Below are 25,568 nucleotides of genomic sequence, written 5' to 3'. Positions count from 1 at the left end.
AAATAAAGTAAATTGAAAAATTACAGTATCACTACCATCTAAAATTTGACTGTTTGGATCGTTGGATTTCTATCTAAATTTAGAGACATCTTTGCTTTCAAAGGATTCTGAAGGATAGGCATCATAGCTTTCAAAGGAGGTAGAATTTACCTTTGTATTCACTTCTAAATCCTCTCCAAGCTCCATAATTTTCCCTATCTTTAAATGATATTTGATCCTCTTATCCTTTGGTCTGTCAACAAATAAATCTATACATCCTCTGTACCAATCTTGCCTTGATTGCAATTAACCATGGCCTCCCTAGGATTATAGGCTATACTCCAACTCAAGCTGGCAAGACATGCATATAAATCCTCACTTTTTGACCAAGCATATTTAATTCTAACTCCTTGATCACTCCTAGACACTTCACTCTCTGGAACTGTTAGCCATCTTCGCACTAAACATGGATCTTCTAGTAACTTCTAAAGGGCATGCCCTACTTTCTCAGTAATCACACATACTTGAGCTCCATCATCAATATAAACTTTGCTTATCTTTCTGCCATGGATCTAGACATCTACCACCATAGGAAACACACATGCCACCTTACTCGGTTGAACCACACTTACTTCAGGTACCCTAACCTTCACCCTTCTGACACTAGCAACTTTATGCCACTATCTTCTCACACTGGAATTTAGCTATAACAGTTGTCCATAAGTAGTGTCAATCTTTTTATGTTTCACATCTAACAACAAACTATATGGTATCTGACCTTCTCCCTGTTGAAATATACAAGTGAATAGGGTGTGTGCGGGAACAAGCCCTTGGCTAGAGGCTGTAAAATGTGAGAGAACCTGTGAAAAGGTGAGAAGAATGTACTGGGAGAGAATAAAGGGTAGCATGAGAAGATTTAGGAAGTGTGGAGATATTTTGGGAGAGGTGGAGAGAATCAAGCAAAAGAGGTGGAGATATTCTGGGAGAGGTGGAGAGAATCAAGCAAAAGAGGTGGAGTGAATCAAGGAGAAATCAGTGGGATTAGATGCTTGGATGTAAGCTCTATAAATTGAGGCATTGGCCTAATGAGAATTTGCTGGTTTTTTATTATCCATGCCTACATTAAGCTATTTGTTAATTATTCACTAATCATGTCTTAATTATTTACTAATCACTTTATTAATGATGTTAATTCTAGTATTTGATCCACCATAGCTCATCACATTGGTGTAATTTTAACATGGTATCAGAGCCAAGCCTAGAATACATCAAGTTTATGAGCCCATTATCTAGTTGATTAGGATAAGTAGATAATTAAGAAATAATCAAAATTTTTAGTTATTTTCAACTAACCTCTGTACCCCCAGCTAGTGGAGGAGCTCCCTCTCCTTGCACACTCAAAATTAGACCAAACCCTTCTAGCCCAACATAGCCAGCCTCTCCACGATTCAGCTCATTGAATCATAAGTGCAAACCGTCGACGGATTCAGGAGAAATCGTGATTTTGTCAAGCGCCTATTTTTGGGAGAAAAACTGAGATCTTCTCTTCTATAGATCAAATGGTTCTAATTCCTCTTAGCCCCAGGTGTTTTCAAGCATGATCTACAAGTTGGTGAAGTCAGAATTTGATTTGATCAAGTCTACAGTGAGATCCAAGCTCTTCATCAAATCTGTAGGTGACTTTGGTAAAACAGAGATTAAGCATTCAATGTTTGGTAAAATCTTGTGTTTCTTGGCTTAATCCTCTACTAGACTAATTGCTATTGATGGCCTTGAAAGGATTTGAGCTCATTTGAACTCTAAGGCCTCAAATCTGGGCTCCCCGCATACTCTGTTTTTTGCACACAAAACAGAGGATTAATTTGCTAATCAGTGATGTTAATCAAGGCTGGTCACTGTATTTTGGTACAATTGAGGGTTCAAATTAACCATTAGTATCTAATACAGATCCCTATAACTTCAGATTGCAATTCAGAGTTGGTTTGATACTCCAACCATTCTGTACAAATTGGTTACCCTTGATTTAATGTAAATTCTGGTAAAATTATGTTGATAAAATTGTGGTAATCATCATTTTGCATTTAACCCTTGGTTAATGCCTGCAAATCACACTCAAATTCAAGATTATTCACAGCCAGAGTTGCATTTGGGAATGTGCATAAGAATGAATGCTATATGCATTATGTATTGGGCACATTACATCAGTGTAAAAATGGGATCATATACTGCCCTTGTCCAGAATAAGGCACTGCCCTTGTCCCGAATAAGGCAAGAGGTAAGACCTCCCGCATAGATTTGGGTTTGCATTGCATAATGACACAAGATAAACATCAAAAGCCCAAAAGAACTATTAAACAAACATTTAAACATGTTGCTCACATGGAGCAAGAAGACCTGACGGACAAGCTCATGGCCCCAGCCATGAAAGAAGAAGAATATCTCTTTCCAAGAGGAAGATCCACACCGAGAAGAACATCTAAAGGAAGAATTGAAGGAAGACATGGACACGAGAAGAGAAGCTACCACAACAAGAAGAGGAAGACATGGACGCGTGAAGAGAAGCTGCCCACGAGAAGAAGATTGAAGACAAGAGAAGATGTGAGGCTCCAAAGAGTGAGGAGCCATGTGAAAATCTCTGAGAGAGAGAGAGAGAAAGAGACCCTACAACCCAATGTAACCTGCCCCAACAAAGTAAAACCACCTCTGAGCCATTGATGATGTAGGCCACGTGGTAGATGTATGTGTGAGCACTTTAGTCAAGGTCGCGGGCATTTATAGTAGCCTTGGACACATAGAGAGAGAGTGTGTGTCAAGGACTATGAGTTTAGGGACTTGAGGCACTGGTCGCGGACTATCAAAGTAAGAGAGAAACTTGGTACAGGGTCCAAGTGTGCTAAGTTCACTTGAGGGGACATGTGCTAGGCACTGGTCTCGCGGACTATCAAGTAAGAGGGAAACTTGGTATAGGTTCCAGGTGTGCTAGGAGTATTCACTTGAGGGGAGGTGTTGAAATATACAAGTGAATAGGGTGTGTGCGGGAACAAGCCCTTGGCTAGAGGCTGTAAAAGAGAATCTGTAAATGTGAGAGAACCTGTGAAAAGGTGAGAAGAATCTACTGGGAGAGAATAAAGGGTAGCATGAGAAGATTTAGGAAGTGTGGAGATATTTTGGGAGAGGTGGAGAGAATCAAGTAAAAGAGGTGGAGTGAATCAAGGAGAAATCAGAGGGATTAGATGCTTGGATGTAAACTCTATAAATTGAGGCATTGGCCTAATGAGAATTTGCTGGTTTTTGATTATCCATGCCTACATTAAGCTATTTGTTAATTACTCACTCACGTCTTAATTATTTGCTAATCACTTTGTTAATGATGTTGATTCTAGTATTTGGTCCACCATAGCTCATCACATTGCTATAATTTTAACACTCCCATAACTGAAAATCTTCCATCTCAATCTTTCTTCTCATAGCCCTGACCCTTTCTTGTTTACTAGAGTCACCCTGATCCATGGGAGCTTTCCCCTTCTCTGATCCTCTCTTGGCTCAAACTTCCCTATCTGCCTCTTCAGATCCTAACCTTAGCAACCTTATCCTTTTGTTAGCCATCACATTAGTCTCAATTGTCTTCTCTGGAACAGCTTCTAAGATGCTTACATTGCCCAAGGGACCTTGAGTCTGACCTTGTACTAGCATTTGATTCCCATCTCTTCTATTTCTATGGTCAACAGGTCCATTCCCCTCTTGTCTCTGAATCACAAGGTGTATTCCACTTGGCTTCCTTCTAGGCTAGACATTGAGGTGCTATATGACCTCTCTCTCTTGTCAATAGGTCTATCCCCTCTTTTCTCTGAATCACAGGGTATATTCCACCTGGCTCCCTTCTAGGCTGAAGACATCGAGGTGCTATATGACCTCTCTCTCCACAATTGAAGCATTGCATCTGTTCTAACCTGTTTCTTGGCCGTCTCTCCCCTTTTGTGGCCTTTGCACTTGACTTTGAATTCCTTGGACAACAAGATTTAGATTACCAATCTGTTCAGTGAGTCTCTGGATCTCCTGATGCAATCCATCCTAAGCCCTATTTGATTCCACCACTCTTGGAACTTCCACAGGGATCCCCCTCCCCAAATGCATATCAATAGGCAAAGGATCCACTATAGAACCAAGGTAAACTTTCTCATGTTTGATATGTACACCTTCTTCTCTCTCCTTCCACAAATCCCAACATCACCGAGATGCTATATGACCTCTCTCTCCAAATTGAAGCACTGCATCTGTTCTAACATGTTTCTTGGTTGTCTCTACCCTTTGTGGCCTTTGCACTTGATTTTGAATTCCTTGGACAACAAGATTTAGATTACCAATCTGTTCAGTGAGTCTCTGGATCTCCTGATGCAATCCATCCTAAGCCCTATTTGATTCCACCACTCTTGGAACTTCCACAAGGATCCCCCTCCCCAAATGCATATCAATAGGCAAAGGATCCACTATAGAACCAGGGTAATCCTGCTCATGTTTGATATGTACACCTTCTTCTCTCTCCTTCCTTATTACGAATTCCTACTTCCTGAACTTCTTCCTCCACTCTTTTGTAGTTATCGTCACAGCTTCAGCAAATGTGTCAGGGTCCTTCAACTCCACCTTCTCTTTGATGTTGCCATGCAATACACCAATCAACCTATCCTTTTTGAAAAAGTCAGGTGGTACCTGGTTCTCTCCCAAATCTTCCCACAAATGTTGGCATCTCCTCATCCTCTCCTTGATACAACTTGCTAAGCTCTCTCCATAAATTCTAAGGACTATCCGCCTTCCCATACGTCCTCCTCAAGGCTTCTTCAATCTATCCCAATCTCCTTTTTCAGCATCTATAACAACATCCTCATACCTTCCCTCGCTCTGCTCTTTGTAAAAGAAAACTCACAATCCTCAACTTGTAGGCATCTTCATCTTTGTTACTACTGAAAGCTACCAGCTCAATGCTCCTGAGAAATTGGTTGACATCTTCAGTCCTCTGCTCTCTGAACACTCATATCCCATTCCAACCAACGGCCTTGAGTGGATCCCAACCTTCTGGTCAAAATTCTAAACAAGAACTGTTTATTCCTCAATGGGGGCCCCAAAACATGTGAGGGTATTGGGTGATGGCCTCTACTACACCACCAGACACCACACAAGACAAAGATGTACATATAGCAAAATTAGGGGGCTCCCAAAACCTTAACTCTAGGGCACCTAACAACCTAGAAGATTTCCTCTGTTCCTTTGTTGATCATAACAGATCCAAACCATGCTATTGTCCCTTTTAAGAGGTTGATCTAGTCTAGTGCACTGAGAGTGCAACTCATTGGTCTCCTAAATCCATAGAAACCCACTCACCTCAAATCTTAGGAGAACACAAGCTAGTAATTCACATTTTGAAAATCTCGAACTAATATAAACCTTCAATTCAAATTCAATATGTGTGGATTATAGGTGGCTAAGGTTAGGGGGTGGATAGATCTTGTGGTCAGATATAACATGTTAATGCCCAAGATGAGAAATTTAATGTTCCAAAAGAGGAGTTGATGGAGATGGTTGATAAAGATCTGATTGTGGAAGAAAAAGGGCAGTTCTCTTTGATAAGTACCCAAGGTTATTTGCAAGGGAATATACTCAAATGAGGGGGACTTCTAGTGTGGTACATGAGACTAAATTGAAAGAAGGGGTGAAGCCTATGGCACACAAGCTTAGAAGGCTTGGGACTATCCACAAGCAGGTGCTGGAAATAGAAGTGATTAAGATTCTGCAAGTTGGTTTCATTTATAGAGTTGTTGAGTTTGATTGGGTGTCCCTTGTGTGGTTATAGTGTCTAAAAAAGGAAACAAGTGGAGAGTATGTGTAGACTATAAACCTTTAAATGCAACCACTAAAAGACATCACTATCCTCTACCTTTTCAGGATGAGATTTTGGATCATGTTGTAGTGAGTGAGAGATACTCTATTTATGATGAGTTCAGTGGTTGGTTCCAAATTAGAATAGCTCTAGAGGATAAGAACAAGACAAGTTTCATTTACTACTTGGGGAGTGTTTTGTTATAGAGTGATGCTTTTTGGACTTCTGAATGCATATGCAAGATTTCACAGAGTTGGATGGATAAGATTCTTGGTTCTTATTTGGACACTTTTTTCAGAGTTTTTATGGATGACATTTATGTTTACAGTGGATAGGTTGCTTCATATTAAGAAGTTGGATCTTGTATTTTAGATGCTTGATGAGAGGATGGGGCTCACAGGTAAGTGTAAGCTAGCAAGAGAAAGGGTAGTGCTGCTTGGGAATGAAGTTAGTGAAAATGAAATAGCCCCTGACCCTTCCAAAGTGGAAAATCTATTGGCACCAGATGGAGAGTCTAAAGACAACCAAGGAGCTTATTAGCTTCATTCAAAATACGAGATACTTATCTAGATCATTCTGTATGCTTGTTACCTTTCTCCCCTCCTACAGAAGATAAGCCAGCAAGACCCTTTTGTTTGGAGTATTGTTGAAGAGAACTCTTGAGAATATTAAGGATCTTCTTTCTACCTTACCCATTGTGATGCCACCACATTGGAAATAAACTTTTTATGTGAGTCTCAGTGTAGGTGAGAATGTAGTTGGAGCAGCTCTTATACAGAAATGAGTGAAGCAATCCTATATGAGGCATGTGTATTACATCAGTAGAACCATGGGAAATGAGAAGTCATGGCATGAGGTGGAGTTGCTGGTATGGACATTGACCTCTATGCAGTCAAAAGACTGAGAAGCTACTTGATTTACATGCCTTTTGTGGTTTTAACATCTTGCAGCTTGTGCTGCCCCATATACTGAGATTTCTAAGAGATAATCCAAAAGTGCAGAGGTAGATCCTGGTCCTACATAAGCCTAGTTTTGAAGTTTTGATATGCTAGATGGATTCATTGGCTTGTTCTGGCCATTTTGAGTACCAACATGACTGCAATTTGATAGATTTTGAGTAAGATATGGCCATTTAAAATTTTCACATAGTATAATTTTTTTTCCCATCAAAAGCTTTTCAATTGAAAGGTTTTTGATCTAAATGTTTTCAATCGAGAAGCCTTTGATCAAAAGGCTTTCGTTTTGAAAAAGTGAAATTTTAAATGTTGTTCATTTTACTATTCATGACAGGTAAATAATCACGTATTATTTGAATAGAAATCATTTTACGGATTATATAATGCAACACATGCCAACATCCTTAAATGACGGTTCTTGGATTGTGGGCTATCTAACTAGTGGATGATTTAATATCTTTAATCGTCTATTTTTGGATCATGGGTGGTGATCCAACTCCTAATGATTCCACTTTCCATACAATTATGATTCAAACTATTTGATCGTTGATTTTAGGATCATGGCAATCAAACTTCTGGGACGATTCCACTGCCCATATGATTCAACCTCTTTGAATGTCGATTCTTGGATCGTGATGATGATCAAACTCCATCAATCTCACATATTGAATCATCAATTCTACTTCTCAAATCAAAATTTCGATCTCACTTTTGAAGCATCTCCTTTGAATCATTGATTCGACTTTACAAAAATCACCACACTCCTCAAATCATCTCGTTATCCGACCCATGTCCTGAATATTCAAAGTAAATGTGCTTAGATAGTGATGAAAATTGCAATAGTGAGAGTGGAATCCACATTTATACACTTTAAAATTTTGGTCACACCATTCGAGCACGTTGCAATAGTGAGAGTGGAATCCACATGTTCACACTTTCAAACTTTGGTCACACCATCCAAGCACGTTGGAATGTGCAGGTCAGGGGCCTATCTTGGCCTTAAAGATCCCCCTTGAAATTAGGCCCTTGGCAACCATATGTGCTCCTATGACAATGACTAAACTTTTCAAAAGCTAGGTTGCAGTTTACATGGGCACACTTTAAAAGTTTGTTCACCATATGAGCACATTTTGTTAGAATGTGAAAACCAGGGGATGCTCTTTTAATGTTCCTTGGCCTTAAAGAGTCACTCAAAATTGGGTCCCTACTGTACACATTTGATAACATATGCACTAATGGGGACTAAAATTTACAAGAGACGGGGGATCCACATGTACACAACTTGCAAAATTATAGGCACCATCAGAGGAACATTTGGTTGGAATGTGGGAGCCAAGGGCTATGCTTTTAATATGTCTTGGCCTTATAAAGAAGCCCCATCGAAATTGGTCCCTTGGCTTGCACATTCCAACCAAATGTGCTATGATGGGATAAAACTTCACAATAGTAGTGAGGGTGGGGTCCATATGAATACACTTTCAAAGTTTGGTCACCATCCAACCATATTTGGTTGGAATGTGCAAGCCCAATGCCTACTTTTTAATGTATCTGGGCCTAGAGGGCCCTTTTCAAATTTTGGTGAGGTTGGGGTCCACATTTACACACCTAAAAATTTTCGTCAACCATCCAAGAACATTTGGTTGCAATGTGTGGGCTAGCACCCACTTTTTCCATGTGTCGTGTCGCATTAGAGAGACCCTATCCTGCATATCCATGTGTGGGCCAATGTATGGGCTAGTGACCTACTTTTCCATGTGTCTTGTCACATTAGAGAGCCTCTGGCCTACATATCCCAACTAAATGTGGGCCAACGGCCTACTTTTTCCCATGTGTCTTGGCCTTAGAGAGCCCCTTGAAATTTGGATCTTGTGTTGCATATTCAAACTAAATGTGCTCCAATATTGACTAAACTTTACAAGAGCGAGGGAGGGATACACTTGCAAACTTTGGTCATTTTCTTGGAAGGTGCAGGCCTAGGGTCTACCCTTCATGTGCCATATGTAGAGCAAATGAATTCTCAACAAGGTGTTGCAAATTAGCCCATACTGACTAAAAGTCAACTTGAATTTCAACCCAGATATCAACCTATTGATGGGGCAATTATGGATGATATAGTGGATGTAGCCAAGAGTATGCCAAAATGTATCATGTAAACATTAAAATTATGGAATGCATGTATATATTCCCATTGACTTCTTAGTGTACCAAGCCCAAGAATCACGATCAAGGAAAGAGTCACAAGAAATGTCCTATTGAAGTGAATCTTTTAGCTTACAAAAAAAGTTGTGGTTTAATGGGGGAGACTCAAGGATAAGGAGATAAATAAAGGTGGCATGGTATTGATGTATATAGCAACAAAGAATCAAAAGTGAACTTAAATATTTAGAGGATTTAGACCCTTCCAAGTCTATGAGATCTCCTCTCAAGGCACAATACACATAGAAGCATTAGATGGCATCAAGATGCAAGGATACTTCAATGGTAAGAAGCTATGACACTACTATGGGCCTTTAACACAAAATGCCTTAAAGATAGCTCACCTCAAGAAAAAAAGGAACACGTTGAAATGAAATGAAAAGCACAAAACACAAGAAAAAAATAAACATGGTGAAGGAGGAAAAAAAAGATGTTCCTTGCTAAAATGAAATGAGAAGCGAAAAATCAAGGAAAGATAGGATACCTCAAGAAGAAGGAAAAATAGGAACATGGCATTTTCATAAACATGGCCCAAGTTGTTGACTTGGAGGAAGAAGTTTGGAAGGCTAGGCATGACTGAGAATTGGTTTGAACAAAAGCTAGCTTGGGTAGACACTAAGGTTATCCATAATCTTATGTCTCATGGGACCTATTGTGTAAATTAGGGAAACTAGAACTTACACCAACCAAGTCTTACATTAAACAACATGTTTAAGAATAGTTGCATGCCTTGGGGATTTCATCCCTTTATTTCACAGTGGGAATAATCCCTTCAAAGGAAAGTTTTAGGTGATGCTTGTGCAAGAAGTATGTAAGAAGAGGTCCTCCTTGGATGAGAATGGATGGTGTCAAATCGATTAGAATGGATGATAATGGATGTGACAATAAATGTGAAATTAAATCGATTGAGACTCAAGGACCGCCGTGCTACAGCTTGCCATCCTGATGACCAAGAAGGAAGAACATGAGTCAGAGGGAAGAGAGAAAATCATGAACTCAGCCTCAAAAGCCCTTCTTAGGATAGAGTGCCCACTAAAGAGGACCATTAAAGAGCAGGATCTCAACATCAACTATTGCCCCAAAGAAGATGCATATACTTTAAATAGAAGATAAGGTAAGAGCAACCCCCATCCATCAAAAGCCTCCGTAGAATAGGTGGTAGTCTCGTCTTCAACTAACCCCCTTGAATATCACACCTCTCTAGCTAACCACTTGGAACCACCTACTATTAAATCCACATCTACTAACTCTACTAGCTCCACATCTACTACGACTACTTGCCCCACATCTACTTACCCGCTTAGAGAAGTAGAGCCCTAGCACACCACCATGAGACCCAAAGTGTGAAGTCTTATCATCACTAGGGTACAAAGTGGTGGGTGCCCAAGTGCATCTTATATAAGTACAAGGATACAATAAAGAGAATGGCATAATATGTATCCCCAAGAGATCCACAAATATCCACTTGCCACAACCAAGACAAAGAAGAAAAGAGACCAACCCATAGAAACCAAGGTTATCCAAAACCTCGTGGATTAGTGAGGAATCACATGATGTCCCATGGATCAGTGAGATGGGGAATTATTACACATGCATGGGTATTATAAAAGGAAATACCAATGGCTCCCCAAGGTATCGACCCAAAATTTTAGCTCTAGAAAGGGAAGGTAAACAAAATCCAAACCCACGTCAAAGACAACATCAAACATCTAACAATAACATTAGAGATAGTGGGTGCTAGAGGAATTTCTCCTAGCACAGGGATATTATGAGAATGAAAAACCATGTTCAAGTTGCTAAAGTTTGCCTCTACTATGCCCCCCAAACCTCTTCCATAGATTGCTCACATGCACAAAACCAAGAGGACACAACCAACATCGTATTGGAAATGGAAAACCAGAGTTAGGGAACTACAAGTATCGTTCACAAGGCTTAGATAAAGGGAAACCAAAGTTACAAAGGGAAGTACAAATATTGCCACAAGGCTTAGCTAAAGGGAAAGAGAAAATAAAACAAGTCCAAGAGCTAAAAATCCCCTCTATTTTCACCTCAAATCTTGGAGGTGGGTACGGAGAGAGAGAGTTTTTTTTACAACCAATATTTCTTCATACCCTCTATTACCCCTATCTTCTCTCTCTTCTCCCCTCCTCATCGTCTCTCCTCCTAGCCCAACCTAGCCTAGCCCAACACACCTCCTCTACCCTCCTGTGCCTTCCCACCCCACACTGCATCTCCTTCAATCCTCTCTCTTTGTCTCTATCTCTCTCTCTCTCTCTCTCTCTCTCTCTCTCACACACACACACACACACACCTTGTTTCTATTTTTCTCTCCCCTTTCTATCTCTCTCTTCTCCATCTACCTCTCTTCTTTACCTCTCTCTCTCTCTCTCTCTCTCTCTCTCTCTCTATCTCTCTCTCTCTCTCTCTCTCTCTCTCTCACCCCCTCTATAAAATGTATCTCTCTCTGGTGAAGTGGGGTGTGGGGGTTAAGGTTGGAGAGGGAGCGGTAAATGTGGTCGGATTAGATGGGAGAGGTCTCTCTGGTGAAGTGGTATCTAAAGTGACGGTGGTGCGATAGAAAAGGGGTTGGGTGGTGTATCTCAGCATGTGAGGGAGAAGGCTAGATATGCACGGTCGACTGTGACTCCGATAGGGCGAGGCAAGATGGTGAAGCCCAGGATGTGGTATCAAGGAGAGAGATCCCATTAGGTAGTCCACTATACTGGTGCCATGTGCAAAGGAGTAGCATGTGAAAGAGCTAGAGGGCTAAGCCATTATAGATGGCCAATCTGTGAGCTCCGACAAGGGCCAGGAAGTGCTACCCACATAGGTGCGAATCCCTATGTCCTGTGCTGTCCGAGTTCTTGTGTCCTTGTGATGTATGCTCAAGGTCTGTGCCCTCAATGTCGATCTCTTAGTACGTGGGATCCTCTGTGTCAAAGAAGGGTATCTATGCACCCCGAGCAAAGATGCATGACAGACGGACTCAAGGAAAGGAACAAAGAGAGAGAGAGAGAGAGAGAGAGAGAGAGAGAGAGAGAGAGAGAGAGAGAGAGAGAGGTGTTTTAATTTTAAAAAAAGAATTGAGAAATATTCCATTTCAAAATAAATAGATAAATCCCTATCGCTCTCTCTCTCTCTCTCTCTCTCTCTCTCTCTCTCTCTATCCTCTATTTAAATTTTGGGTTCCTCTAGATTACGAATTTTGCAAGTGGGAGGGGAATAAGTAGGTTAGCACAGCTTGGCACACCTTTTTAGGCAAGTACCATATAAGCTGACCACCTTCTTTAAAAGTGGGAGGGGAATAAGTAGGTTAGCACAGCTTGGCACACCTTTTTAGGCAAGTACCATATAAGCTGACCACCTTCTTTAAAAGGGAACACACTAAACGTGCGAAAACTTTTTAGAGGAAAGCATAGGGTAACTCCAAAACTAGAAGGGGCCACCAATGTCATATGTGTGTGTAAATGGCATCTTCCTATTGGCCCTTGACTTAATCCTTACACCTAACCAAGATTAATCCTTGGCCCATATTGTACCATTTTTGGCCCTAATAGTAGTTGACCTTAGGTATGAGAAACAAGGGCTAATCTAGAGAATGTTGAGGAGTTCTTTAGGTGAAGATAATATATAGATGTATATCTTGTAAAAAATAGTTATACAATACATACCGTGGCCTAAGATCTTTTGTCATGTAAAACCAACTAGTAAATTGGGACAAGAAACCGAAAGGCCGAAGAGCGGATAGAGTTTAATCTATCGCATGCTCGTCTTTACCACCTACTATTAACAAGAGTAACCTACTTCGTTTGCTAAAAGGAGAAGGCACTGAGACAAAGAAAAGCACACAATATTCCAAATGGTAAGATAGATGCAAGTGAGATTGACAAAACATTGAGTTTGGTTCTATTTTAAGTTTTTCTTGAAACCTTTGACCTTGGCTCAAACACACATACTAAGAAAGACTTCAAAAAATTCTTGAAGGAGGAGGTATTATGGTGTCAGGCTATTGAGCATGGTACCACACTGATCAAGTGCCTGTAGCAAACTTATAAGTTTCCCGCAATGTTTTCAATCGTGATTGTTAAGGTCAAACACGGAAGCGCAACTATCTTTGATGAGCTACTTGGCAAGGACAAGTAGCTCATCAAAAATTATTGGCAATCCCAAGTCCGCACTCCCATCGGACAAATAGCCTAGTGTAAAAAGCAAGTAGCAAAGCATTACATTTCTGCTAAAATCTTGATAGATTTAGTCTTCTTCTTCCTGGAGTCTTCTGAATGGTCATCTATCATTTGAAGTCTATGTTACTTCAGCAAATTATAATGGATATAATGATGGACATATAAAGCTCTTTTTGTGTTTGTACTCTCTTCTTCTCGTGATTAATACTTAATTACAAAATCTACTTCTTGCAACCAAAACTTAATGATGGGCATATGTAACTCTCTTTTATGCTTGACATCTCTTTTGCTCTCTCTCAATGGTTAGGATTTCATTGAGCTTCAGTGTCTGCAGCAAAATTAGGGGTTGAAAGAGCATGATCCACAAAAGAATAAGATGCATGATGCCTGCACGTGTCCTGCTAGGTAAAGGAGTAGCTAATTTGCAATGTCTACACACTAAGAATCTTGGCATACTCTTAGACACCTGTATGGCTACCCTTTCCTCATCCATTGCATCATCCACAATTACCTCATCAACAATAGGTTGATTTGTGGGTTAAAATTTAAGGTAATTTTCAATTGGTATAGGCTGATTTGCATCACTTTTTTGAGCATTCATTTGCTCCACATATGGCTACCCATCATTTTACAAAGGTGTTCTATGAGCATACATTTTGCTATTTTTGCATATAAACATAGAATGAACTGAGTTCTCAAAAAAGGCAACATCTCTACTCACCAAAATTTGCTTTGTGGCTAGCTGTTAAACTTTCTGAGCTATATTCCACAAAAATACATTTTACTACCTCATCATGTAGCTTATTGCATTGTTGCTCAGGCACAATGGCATAAGCAAGACAACCAAAAACACATAAATGAGACATATAGGCCTTCTTGCCGGTATAAGTTTCTGCAAGGCCTTGGTGGGGGAATATGTTTAACACATAAGTGGTACACATAACTGCTTCTAACTAAAAAACATGAGGCAAATCTTGGTCTGGACCGAAGGATCATAGTTGTAGTGTACAATGCATGACTAATCATAATGTGCATAGCTCACTAACAACTTATGTTTAGCACTTGGTGCTGATGCATCAGCTCAACCATGCTTGAGTCTTTCTTCTTCTCCTTCTCTACCCTTTTTCTACATTTATTGATATATAATGGCTTGGCTTCTGACAATAGTTGCATTAGCCTTTCTTCTTAGGCTTATCACCTCCCTTCTCGGCATTCTTTTTAGAAGACTTGGCTGATTCTACCTTTAGCTTATAGCCACCTTGAGAAAAGGCTTTGCGTTTACCTTTTTAATTGGCGAAAAATGCATGATCTCCCACATGCATACTAGTTCAATTTTGTTGAGATTTCTCTTCTTGCACGAGCACCACAACCATCTCATCAAAATTAAGGGCATTGGGGTTACCCTTCATCATGAGCCAAAGTGTAGATGTAAACCCCTGGTATGAATCTGGTATATCTGTGAGAACGGTAGACACCAAAAAAAATATTTGGATAGGCCTCATCAACACATTCCTATGAGATCTTTAATCCTAGTGAGAAACTCCTAAAAAATGAAGAATGCATTCAAGATGGAGCATTAGTCTATCATATAGAGACTTGGCTAGGAAAGTTGAAGTCCTCCCCCACCTCAGACCGGGAGGGTTGGCCACACTGCCGGCTTAGGGCCTAGATCTACCTAGTACCAACTACAACTCCACCATAAAATTGGCCACACTTTGGGCTTGGGACTTATATCTTCCCTAGTAGAGCTCTAGCTCTACAACTCCACCAAAAACATTAGGACCATGGCAAAGTCATGCAAATCTCACTTGATCTAGTGCATTGCTACACTTACCAAATGTTCCATAGCCCTATACCTAGTATAGGTCTTGCCCAGGTTGGGTGGACCTCTCTGTGTGTACTAGCCTTACCAGCATTCATTATGTTACTTTGGGTACTTTACTAAGGATGATGTAGTTGGCCAAGTTTCCTCAAGAAAATGCAACTGTGCTCAAATTTATGGTGGGTAAGGAAGACATAGCTGGCCCAGTCTGAAGAGAAAATGTTTGGGCACAGTTCCATTTCAAAGGCCAAGTTTTCCTGAAACCTAGCTAGTAAACGTTTCTGTGGAGGCCTCCAGAGTTCTCCCATCAATGGTTGTGGGTCTATTAACGCAGAGGTCCTCTTTCAATGAAGACCTCTTCATGGGTCTCTCCAACTGTATATCCTTGCAGTAAGAGATTGACTCCTCGCACCTCCTCTTCAACTCTCAGGTTTGCCAGTGATATGTATGAGGCACACTGGATGGAGCAGCAGGGGGTTCGGAACCCCTTTCATTCTTTTGTCCATGAATGCACGCATATCAGCGACATCCCAACAGGCAGGAATCTCCATTTCCGTACAGTCTGCAGTGGCCTCAACCTCGTTGCCATCGTAGGGGACCACCTCATCCGCATGTTCGAGGCATGTGGATCCTTGTTTGAGGCGAGCTTGGTATTTTGCCAGGTCACAAAGCCTAGTGTTTACACTTGGCATGCCATCATCTCAGCACATGTCATGCTTGAGGATTATGACACTGCCCTCGGCCTTTATCAGAGGATGCAACATGAAGGAATCAATCCAGGCAGAGTCACTTTTCTCTGCATTTTGAAGGCATGTGGCAATGACGGAGCCTTCTGGCAAGGCATGTGGGTACATCATCAGATTATGAGCTGTGGACTTGAAACAGATGTAGTCATCGGAAGCACTCTTATTGACATGTATGCCAAATGTGGGATCCTGAAGGAGGCACACAATGTGCTAGACAATACAACAAATCGGAACGTGGTGTCTTACAATGCAATTATCACAGGCTGTGCTCAGCATGGACAAGGTCTTCTGGTGTTTAAAATTTTTGAGAAAATGCAATTGGAGAGCATAAAGCCAAATAATGTTACATATTCTTCCATCTTGAAAGCATATGGTGGTGTTGGAGCCATATGCGAGGGCAAAATGATACATAATTATGTCCTCAAAGATGGATTTCACACAGATTCAGTCATTGTAAGCTCTCTTATCGACATGTATGTGAAGTGTGGGAGGTTAGAGGAGGCCCTTAAGGTTTTGGACCAGTCTCAAGTGTGCAATGTAGTGGCTTGGAATGCAATTATAGCAGGTTATGTACACCATGATCAGGGGTTCACTGCCCTCACTCTTTATGAGAAAATGCAGGGGAGAGGTGTAAGGCCAGATTCTGTTACATTTTCAAGCATGGCAAAAGCTTGTGGCATCACAAAGGAGTCAGGTTTGGGGAAATATATTCATGATAAGATTGTGAGAGCTGGGTTGGAAAAAGATTCAGGAGTGGCAAACATGCTTATTGATATGTATGCCAAATGTGGTAGCCTAGATGAGGCTCTTAAAGTCTTTGACAGATTATCTGCTAGGGACATCGTCTCATGGGGTGCTATCATTACAGGATACATCCAACATGCTCATGGTTCTCTTGCTATCGAAGCATTTCAGAAAATGCTGCTAGAGGGATTTTTACCAAGCAAATCCTTGTTTTTATTGCTTCTGAAAGCATGTGGCATTGTAGGAGCCTTGGAGCAGGCTAAGCTTTTGCACAAACAGATTATTGGAAGTAACATTGGAATCGATGTTTTGATTGGGAGTGCCCTTATTGATATGTATGCCAAATGTGGCAGCCTTCAGGAGGCACATACAGTGTTTGGTGAAATTAAAAAGCTAGATGTTGTGTCGTGGAATGCATTGATTGCAGGTTATGTCCAACAGGGTCATAGCCTTCCTGTCCTTGAACTTCTTGAGAAAATGCAGCTGCAAGGTGTGGAACCTGACAATACCACCTTTTCGTGTATACTGAAGGCATGTGGAAGCATTGGTGCAGTAGAGCAAGGTAAATTGATACATCATGAGTTAGTTAGAAGCCAAATTCTATCTGATATGATCTTATGGAACACGCTTGTAGACATGTATGCTAGATGTGGGGCCCTGGAAGATGCTCGTAAAATGTTTGATGGTTTACCCAATCAGAATGTGGGGTCATGGGGTGCTATGATTGCTGGGTATGCTCAGCATGGTGAGTGCCTGCTGGCTGAACAATGTTTCAAAGAAATGCAACAGCAGGGCATACAACCGGATGACAAGGCATTTTCCAGTATTCTTGCAGCCTGCAGCCATGCAGGTCAAGTACCAGAAGGCCATAGATATTTTAGGTCTATGAAGACCAAACATGGCATTATGCCAAGCATCCAGCACTTCAATTGCATGATTGACCTTCTTGCTAGCACTGGGCAGTTGAAAGAGGCCGGAAAGTTACTTGAAGAGATGCCTGTCCAACCTGACATCACAGGGTGGATGTCTCTGCTAGCTGCCTGCAGAAAATATGGTGATGTTGCACGTGGGAGATGGTGCTTTGATCAGGTTTTCCGCTTGGATTCGTGCATTGCAGCTGCTTACATGCTCATGTCAAATATCTATGCAGATGCCAACATGTGGGATGATATCCAAAAGACAATGGAGCTGAGGAACAGAGAAGGGGTAAAGAAGAAGCCAGGGACAGCCTTGATTGAGGTTAACAATAAAATGCAGGAATTTGTTGTAGGAGGCAAAGATCATGTACAAAAGATTTACATCCATGAGAAGGTCAGTAGAGTAAAAAGGCTTAGTGTGGAGCATCAAGGATACCTGCCACAGCTGGATTTGGTATTTGAGTCAGTTTTGCGAAATGTAGATGACGTTAGTAACCATTCTGAGATTTTTCCCTGGGACTATGATTTGAAAGGTACAAAATTTGGTTCTTTTTGCCATAGTTGTCAGGTACGAAGGTACGAAGCGAGACGAACTTACGAAAAAACGGTACCAATACCAATACACGACTTTTTATTTTGGAAAAATAAGTTCGATGGAGGTACGGTCGACTTTAAAAAACACTTGAAAAATAGATATTTGTACACATTTAGAGATGCAAAGTCGAGAGAAGGTGGCAAGGTAGAAAGCCCCCATTGCTCAAACGGTCATAAAAAACAATAAAACAAAACAGGAAGAAAAAAAACGGACATAAAAAAGTCACCCAAAAAAAACAGCCATTAAAAAAAAACAGTTTCACAATAGTTTGGCTTGCATAGTTTCGTACCGTACCGTTTTTTACGTACCTCGTGAGTGGGACTAGTTTCGCAAACAACTATGCTTTTTGCCATGAGACCTCCAATGTTGTGTCTATAAATATAGGATTGTTTTTTGTGATGTAAATTGTCCATAATTTTGAGAATGAGTTGTGTTCTTTACGACTACCGTTAGGTTAAAACTATGAAGACCAGGGGGGCCTGCTGCGGCCGGGACCGGCGTGTTGAATGCGTAGAATGGGCTCTAGCCTGCATGAATAAGTAAAATATTTCGAAAAAAAAAATCATGAAGACCAGGATTTTTTGGGCATGCCTGCCATTATTGCACATAGCTCAAGTAGGTAGCATTGACATGAAATTCTTGCCATTAAGTACTCAAATGTTAGTACCTCCATTCAAAGTTGGATAATCGAGAAACAAAGACACGTTGAAACCACATCAATCCATTTAGAAGATGGCAATGCACAAAGCTTTATGCTTGACCACTGCAATAAAATATGTTTAGATCCTACTATTAGTTAACGTTACAACTTGCTCATCATCCCAGCCAAGCTGGTGATGAGAGCTACGAAGTCCATCCACGCGGCCCTCAGAAGAGAGCGACGGCTGCACTCGACCACGGAGAGCGGAGTGGCTACACAGGAGTCCTCCTGGAGGGAAGGGGTCAGAACACGAACGACGTCGACGATTAGGCTTTGGAGGGTGCGGAGGAAGATGCCACCGGGGGGTCCAAGTAGGGTTTGAAACCAAGACTCTCGGTCCTAGGCAAACACTTTACCACTTGAACTACCACCTCATTGGCTGTTCTTAATCAACTTATATAGTAGTTGGTGGGGAACCAATGGTAGGAGTGCTTACAAGCACTTCGACAAGCACCACCATTTCTTCTAAGAGCAATTCACTGGACTCTTGAGATTTGTCCCCGGCATGCGATGAAGTGACTCTTCTAAATTGGTTCGATACCTTTCCTTTGGTGCTTCGGATGCCTGTCTTGCTGTTGCCGGTGGCGTTGGCAGCTCACTACGACTTTCTTCTTCATCAAATGGATGTGAAAATGGCGTTCCTGCATGGCGACCTTGACGAAGAAATATATATGGTCCAACCTGCCTCGTACCAGTCCATGGAATATCCTCACCATGTTTGCCGTCTGCAGAAAGCACTGTATGGACTTAAAACAGTCTCCATGGATGTGGTATTATAAGCTCCACCGCTTCATGTTCCAAAATTACACAAGGCTGCAGTCTGATGCTAATGTGTACATCTGACATGGTTGTGGCTCTTTTTTTGGCGTGGGCATTTATGTGAATGACATTTTGGTGCTGGGCAACAGTCCCAATGCAATTCTACATGCAAAAACAGAGCTGTCTCTCAAGGTTTTTCCATGACAGTCATGGGGGACTTGGAGTATTGCTTGGGCATATAAGTTATTCGGAACTCCAGGCATGGCATCATTCGACTCTCCCAATGCAGTTCATCGACGAAATCTTGAGCAATATGGCCACTTGCAATGGTATTGATACCCCTTTGGCCACCTCAGTGTGTCGCTCTTCCGATCAAAGCCCGATCCATGCAAATGGTGCCCTACTCTTTGGTGTTGGGAAGCCTTCGTTACTTGGTGACTTGTACGTGCCTGGACATTTGCTATGCTGCAGGTATTTGGAAACCAATACTTATGGGGGTATGAATAGGGGAGGGCGGAGCCTGCTTGCTGTTGAGTAGATTAGACTCAAGAATAGGGGAGGCCGGAGCCTGCTCGTTGCTGCTCAAGCAAGTCGACGCTGGCCAGATCGATATCCTCAGCAGTCTTGGTGTGGGCTTCCTTTGTTGGTGGGGGGAGCAGATGAGTGAGTCTTCTAGATTGGTAATATGAAGCAATCCTTCAGGAATTCTCTATTCCATGGAAGTAATTTGTACAACAAAGGATGCGGGTGCCTAGCACCGGAATTTTTCCAAGTACATAAGCTTTGTAATCCAAGATATAAAGATAAACATATTCTGCTCAACAACCAAAGTCTGGCACTCAACAACTGTAACCCTGTAGAAGAGTTCGGGGTACCTTATACCTTTGCTGAGGGTGGGTGTGGCCTGCACTCTGATTGAGGCAACAGCTGTGTCCATCCAACCTGATGGTGAGGTGTGGCAATAATCGGCCCAATTGACTGGTAGCCCCTGCTTGACTTTGGTCTGGGTGGATAGATTGCATATATTATACCTATCTACCAATCTTACATGAATTATGTAAGTCAACGCCCTGGCTTGCAGAACTAGGTCAAGTCTCATGATCTTCTCCCACAACATGCCATGTTTGTTTGTATTCCCTGAAATTACATCCTTGATGTGGTGATGCACTGCTTTGTACCTCTGGTGTGGCTCATTTGCAGATGTAATGCTTCACTGATGCCATCTTTGGTGAGGGGGATCTCTAAGTCTTTGCCATTTGTAGTCTTGACCAACCTTGTGTTTGTGGAGGCATGGAATGTAGAGATATATTTGATGTAGGTGGACAGGCATGGAATGTAGATGCTGCCAAGCTGTCCATGCCACCCAAATCAGGCTGTTCTATGTGTTGCATAATGTCTGGCCTCCAGACCTCGTTGCGCACTGTTGTGTTACGTAATCTTGTGCTCTATCTTCTTGTCATTCTTGATGTGATTGTGGTAGGTAATCTTGTTCTCTATCTTCTCGTCATTCTTGATGATGCTCCTGTTGAGCTCTCAGAGCATCAAGAATATTTGATATTTTGAGCAATTTTTGACCCAAAAATTTGTTGTCTATGTGTGTGCCTTGAAATGCAAGATTTATCTATGAAGTGCCAAGCCCTTAGTGAATGATTTGAGACTTGTGTGGGCTTGTGCAGACAAATGCCTATCTTGGCATTGACTCCAAATCTCCAAATCCTGGCTCAATACTACTGCTTTCTTTGTTATGTCCCTTTCATTCAAGGAAGAATGGCACTAGTGCCATTCTCAAGGCATCCCATCACCTTGAAGAGGGAGAATGGCACCACTGCCTACCTCTCTTACATTCAAGAAAGAATGCCAATGGTTCCATTCTCAGGCATCCCATCATTTTGATTGAAAGGGAGACTCAATTCTTAGGGCCACCTATCACGCTAGGGGATAATAGCACCACGACTATTATAAAGGCCTCCCATCCCATCACCTTGAAGGGGAGAATGGCACAACTACCATCCTCCCTTACGTTCTTTGAAAAATCATAGTGGTGCCATTATCAAGGCCTCTCATCACCTTAAAGGGGAGATTAGCACCATTACCATTCTCTCTTACATTCAAGGAATAATGGCAATGGTGCCATTCTCAAGGCCTCCCATCACCTTCATGGGGAGAATGGGACCACTGCCATTCTCCCTTACATTCAAGGAAGAATGGCAGTGGTGCTATTCTCAAGGCCTCCTACCACCTTTTGTAGGTACCACCTTGCAGGGGAGAATGGCACCATTGCCATTCTCCCTTACATTCAAGGAAGAATGGTAGTGGTGCCATTCTCAAGGCCTCCCATCACCTTCATGGGGAGAATGGGACCACCCCCATGATTCACAATTTTTGAATGTGACTTTGAATTTGAATTTTAATCCGCATTATCCTCACTCTCCCTCCTTGTTTCAAATATGAGTATGACACCAGTGTTTATCCATTGAATTTTTAATTTTCCTCCTTGGATTCAAAAACCCTAGTTTCAAAATTTCCATCCCAAATTCAAACATTACCTATCCAATACTCCAAACAATTTCCTCTTGGTAATTTTATCATTTGGGGCCTGTAAAGTCAAGTGTGCAGATGCAATCCTCACTAACATGTGCACTGTCTTGTGGATTATTTTTTTAATGTATGTATGTACGTACGTACGTACATACACATATAAACAAAAATAAAGTTCCATAAGATTAGAATTAGTTCATAACCATATACTAATTTTAAACTAGATAACTCTAACCTAAACTGCTGAAGCACTAATTAAACTAAACTAATGAAATACAAATTAGATTATAAATACTAATTAAATATAAATTATACACTAATTAAACTAAACTAATCAAATACTAATTAGATTATAAATACTAACTCAATACAAACTAGAATCCAAACACTAATTGGATATAAAACTAATTAAAGTTATTAGAGAGTAAGGGAGAGAGAATTATTTGTGTGTGTGTGTGTGTGTGTGTGAGAGAGAGAGAGAGAGAGAGAGAGAGAGAAGGGTGTGTGTAGCCACCTTGAAGGGGAGAATGGCACCACTGCCATTCTCCCTTACATTCAAGGAAGAATGGCAGTGATGCCACTCTTAAAAGAACTCCCATCACCTTGAAGGAAGAATGGCACCACTACCATTCTCAAGGAATAATGGAAGTGGTGCCATTCTTAAGGCCTCCCACCATCACCTTCATGGGGAGAATGGCGCCACTGACATTCTCTGTTGCATTCAAGGAAGAATGGCAGTGGTGCCATTCTTAAGGCCTCCCATCACCTTCATGGGGAGAATGGCACCACTGCCATTCTCCCCCATGGCATTATGGAGAATGGTAGTAGTACCATTCTCCCCCATTTTTGATTCTCAATTTTGAATGTGATTTTGAATTTGAATTTTAACCCCCATTATCCTAACTCCCCCTCCTTATTTTGAATATGAGTATGGCACCAATTTGTATTCATTAAATTTTGAATTTCCCTCCTTGGATTCCAAAATCCTAGTTTTAAAAATTCCCTCCAAAATTCGAACATTGCTTATCTAGTATCCCAAACAATTCTCTCCCGGTATTTTCATCATTTTTGGCATGTAAAGACGAGTGTGCGTGCGTAATCAACAATAGTGAAGCTATAATCAAAGGTGCACTTTTTTGTAGTTTGTTTTTTTATGTATGTATGTACGGTTCTATCGCTTCACCTAGTCCATAAAATTAGAATTGATTCGTATCCATATAATAATTTTTAACTTAGCTAACTCTAAACTAGACTAATTATGCACAAATTAAATTAAACTAATCAACACTAATTAAATTATAAATAGTAATTACAAACAAACCAGAATCTAAAGTCAATAGTTCCTAGAGTCTTGTGAGTCAGTCTGTCTAGCTCCAAGCTTCCCCAAGCCTCAAAGCTAGTCTTGTGTGCGTGTAGCACACGATAGATACGCTCTGTGCACATGACATACAGAGAGCAAGAGCAAAATGTGTGTGTGGAGGCAAAACATAAAGAGAGAGAGAGAGAGAGAGAGAGAGAGAGAGAGCCTGCCTCGCTCTCATTACCGTTGTCTTGATCTGACATGTTCTGGTTGCCCTCACGACCCTGTGCTGTATATATGCTCGTGAGCCGATTTCAACGTTGACATCAACCTCAAGACCCTCCTCACTAAGGGCAGCTCTCGTGAGACCTCCCTCACGATCAAGCCCATGTGCTAGCTTCTCCTGCCCTTACAACCAAACCGGCGCACCTCTCACGTGCTATGGCTGCCCTCACAACCCAACACCGCTGGCTTCTTCTGGCTCCTCCTGCCCTCACGACGACCAAGGCCTCTGACGTGCTCTAGCTGCCCTCACAACCGCTGGCTTCTCTCACGTGCGCCCAACACCGCTGGCTTCTCTCGCATATCAACACTGACCATAGATGCCCTCACCGATTTGCTTGGCTGCTACGCGAATTGTGGTAGCCAAAAAAATCTTAGAACTAGGTGACCTTAGTTTATCTACATTGATTAGTTTAACCACTAGTTTGAACATTGTCTTACTCTCAAGCAACACAATCAAAACAACATGTTCCTTTTATTTCCCTTCATCTCACCTTACAAAAACTTTAGAATATATACACTATCAACGACCCCTAAATAGTCTTAACACATTCTAAATTGCAGAAATAATCATTAACACAACGTTTAGCTTCCTTTTCTAAGCTTACTATTTCTACTACAAGGTGTGCTCCACTATGCTCTTTACTATTATGATTGCTCTCCACTCTCCATTCCTACTCTGATCGAAATGCCTACTTGCTAATATATATATTTGGTCTCCATAGGCTTGGAGGGCATTGATACTTAATATTACTGTGTTAATTGTGTTTTCGTCATTTGTGAGAAGAGAGACAAATATTACTGTGTTAATTGTGTTTTCCTCGTTTGTGAAGAGAGAGACAAATACATCATCGAGCAGACGGGCACACTCACACACACACACACACACACCCCAAACCAGCTAAATAACTCTCGACAAAGCCACCAGAGCTCTTAGACGGAATGGTGTATCAGCATAGCCTGGAAAGGCCCAATAGGCATAGCATATACCTGCTCAAACGAGCAGGGCATCATCGAGGCCAGCATGATCACACACACTTTCCCTCTCTCTCTCTCTCTTCCCAACACATTACACATTAGTTGGCCTATGCCATTGCCTCAATTATTTAGAGGTGAATAATATGGCCCTAAAGTTTTTTCTTGGGAACATTAATGAATTAATCATATTCCTTTTTTGCGGGGATCAATATATATTTGCGGGGATCAATATATATTTGCAAGGTTTCTCCCATCGGCTCTTTTTAGTAGAAATCATTTTGAATATCAGAATGAGCAACTTAACAAAAATATATTTTCTTCTAGAGCAAGTCTCACATGGAGGGGAAAAGGCAAGTGTTTTTCTTGTTTGATTTTCTCTCTCTCTCTCTCTGGCATGCAATACTTTCTATCTTTCCCTTAGTCTCTGCAAATGGTGTTGTGAGGAAGCCTAGGAGGGGGTGGGTGACAAACTTTGAAGGTCGTATTAATTAAATGCCACGTCAGTGGCATTTAATTAATACAGCTACGATAAAAGTGGTGAACATACACGTACAATAAATATATATATTCATGTAAAATATTTAATTTATAAGGTTTTTAATTTACAAAAATTTATTATCAAATCTATTATATCTTATTTTTTCAGTGGTGTAGGACATGTGTTCATGCATCCATCCCTCCTCACATGCCGTAGCATTGGTTAGCAAAAATGACCTTTCTTTGCTTGGTGTCGTCCATAGAGCCCCTACAACCCCCCCCCTTTCTGTTTGAGAGCTGCAATTGTAGAAGAGATCCTTTGTCTTCTTTCCACAGAAATGTGTCTATTCTTTTGATCATGGAAGTTGTGAGCCCTTTTTGCACATCGTTTTTTTGATTGTGGGGGCAGATGTTGTGAGCTTTGCATGCAAAGATCCTTTCTCCTATTTCCATAGATAGGTGTATCTCTCTTTACAACACACCTATATGCCTCTTGGCATCTTCAAGGTCTCTATGTAGGGTA

The 25,568-nt window shown here is 41.2% G+C and overlaps 1 protein-coding gene across 1 annotated transcript in view; it reads left to right on the top strand.

Moving 5' to 3' along the window:
• The window catches only part of LOC147621049 (pentatricopeptide repeat-containing protein At5g27110-like), a 61,506-nt gene extending 42,952 nt beyond the window's left edge, over nucleotides 1-18,554 (top strand). Inside the window, exons 3-4 of the mRNA XM_086825383.1 lie at nucleotides 15,344-17,984; nucleotides 18,465-18,554. Of these exons, the coding sequence (XP_086681509.1) occupies nucleotides 15,344-17,984; nucleotides 18,465-18,554 (2,731 nt within the window). The remainder of the gene's footprint in view (nucleotides 1-15,343; nucleotides 17,985-18,464) is intronic.
• The last annotated feature ends 7,014 nt before the right edge of the window (nucleotides 18,555-25,568 follow it).

This window comes from Cibotium barometz, chromosome 31 (assembly GCF_041138505.1).
Source record: "Cibotium barometz isolate CiBa-2024 chromosome 31, ASM4113850v1, whole genome shotgun sequence".
Classification (NCBI taxonomy): domain Eukaryota; kingdom Viridiplantae; phylum Streptophyta; class Polypodiopsida; order Cyatheales; family Cibotiaceae; genus Cibotium; species Cibotium barometz.
This window is presented reverse-complemented; position numbering and strand designations above follow the sequence as displayed.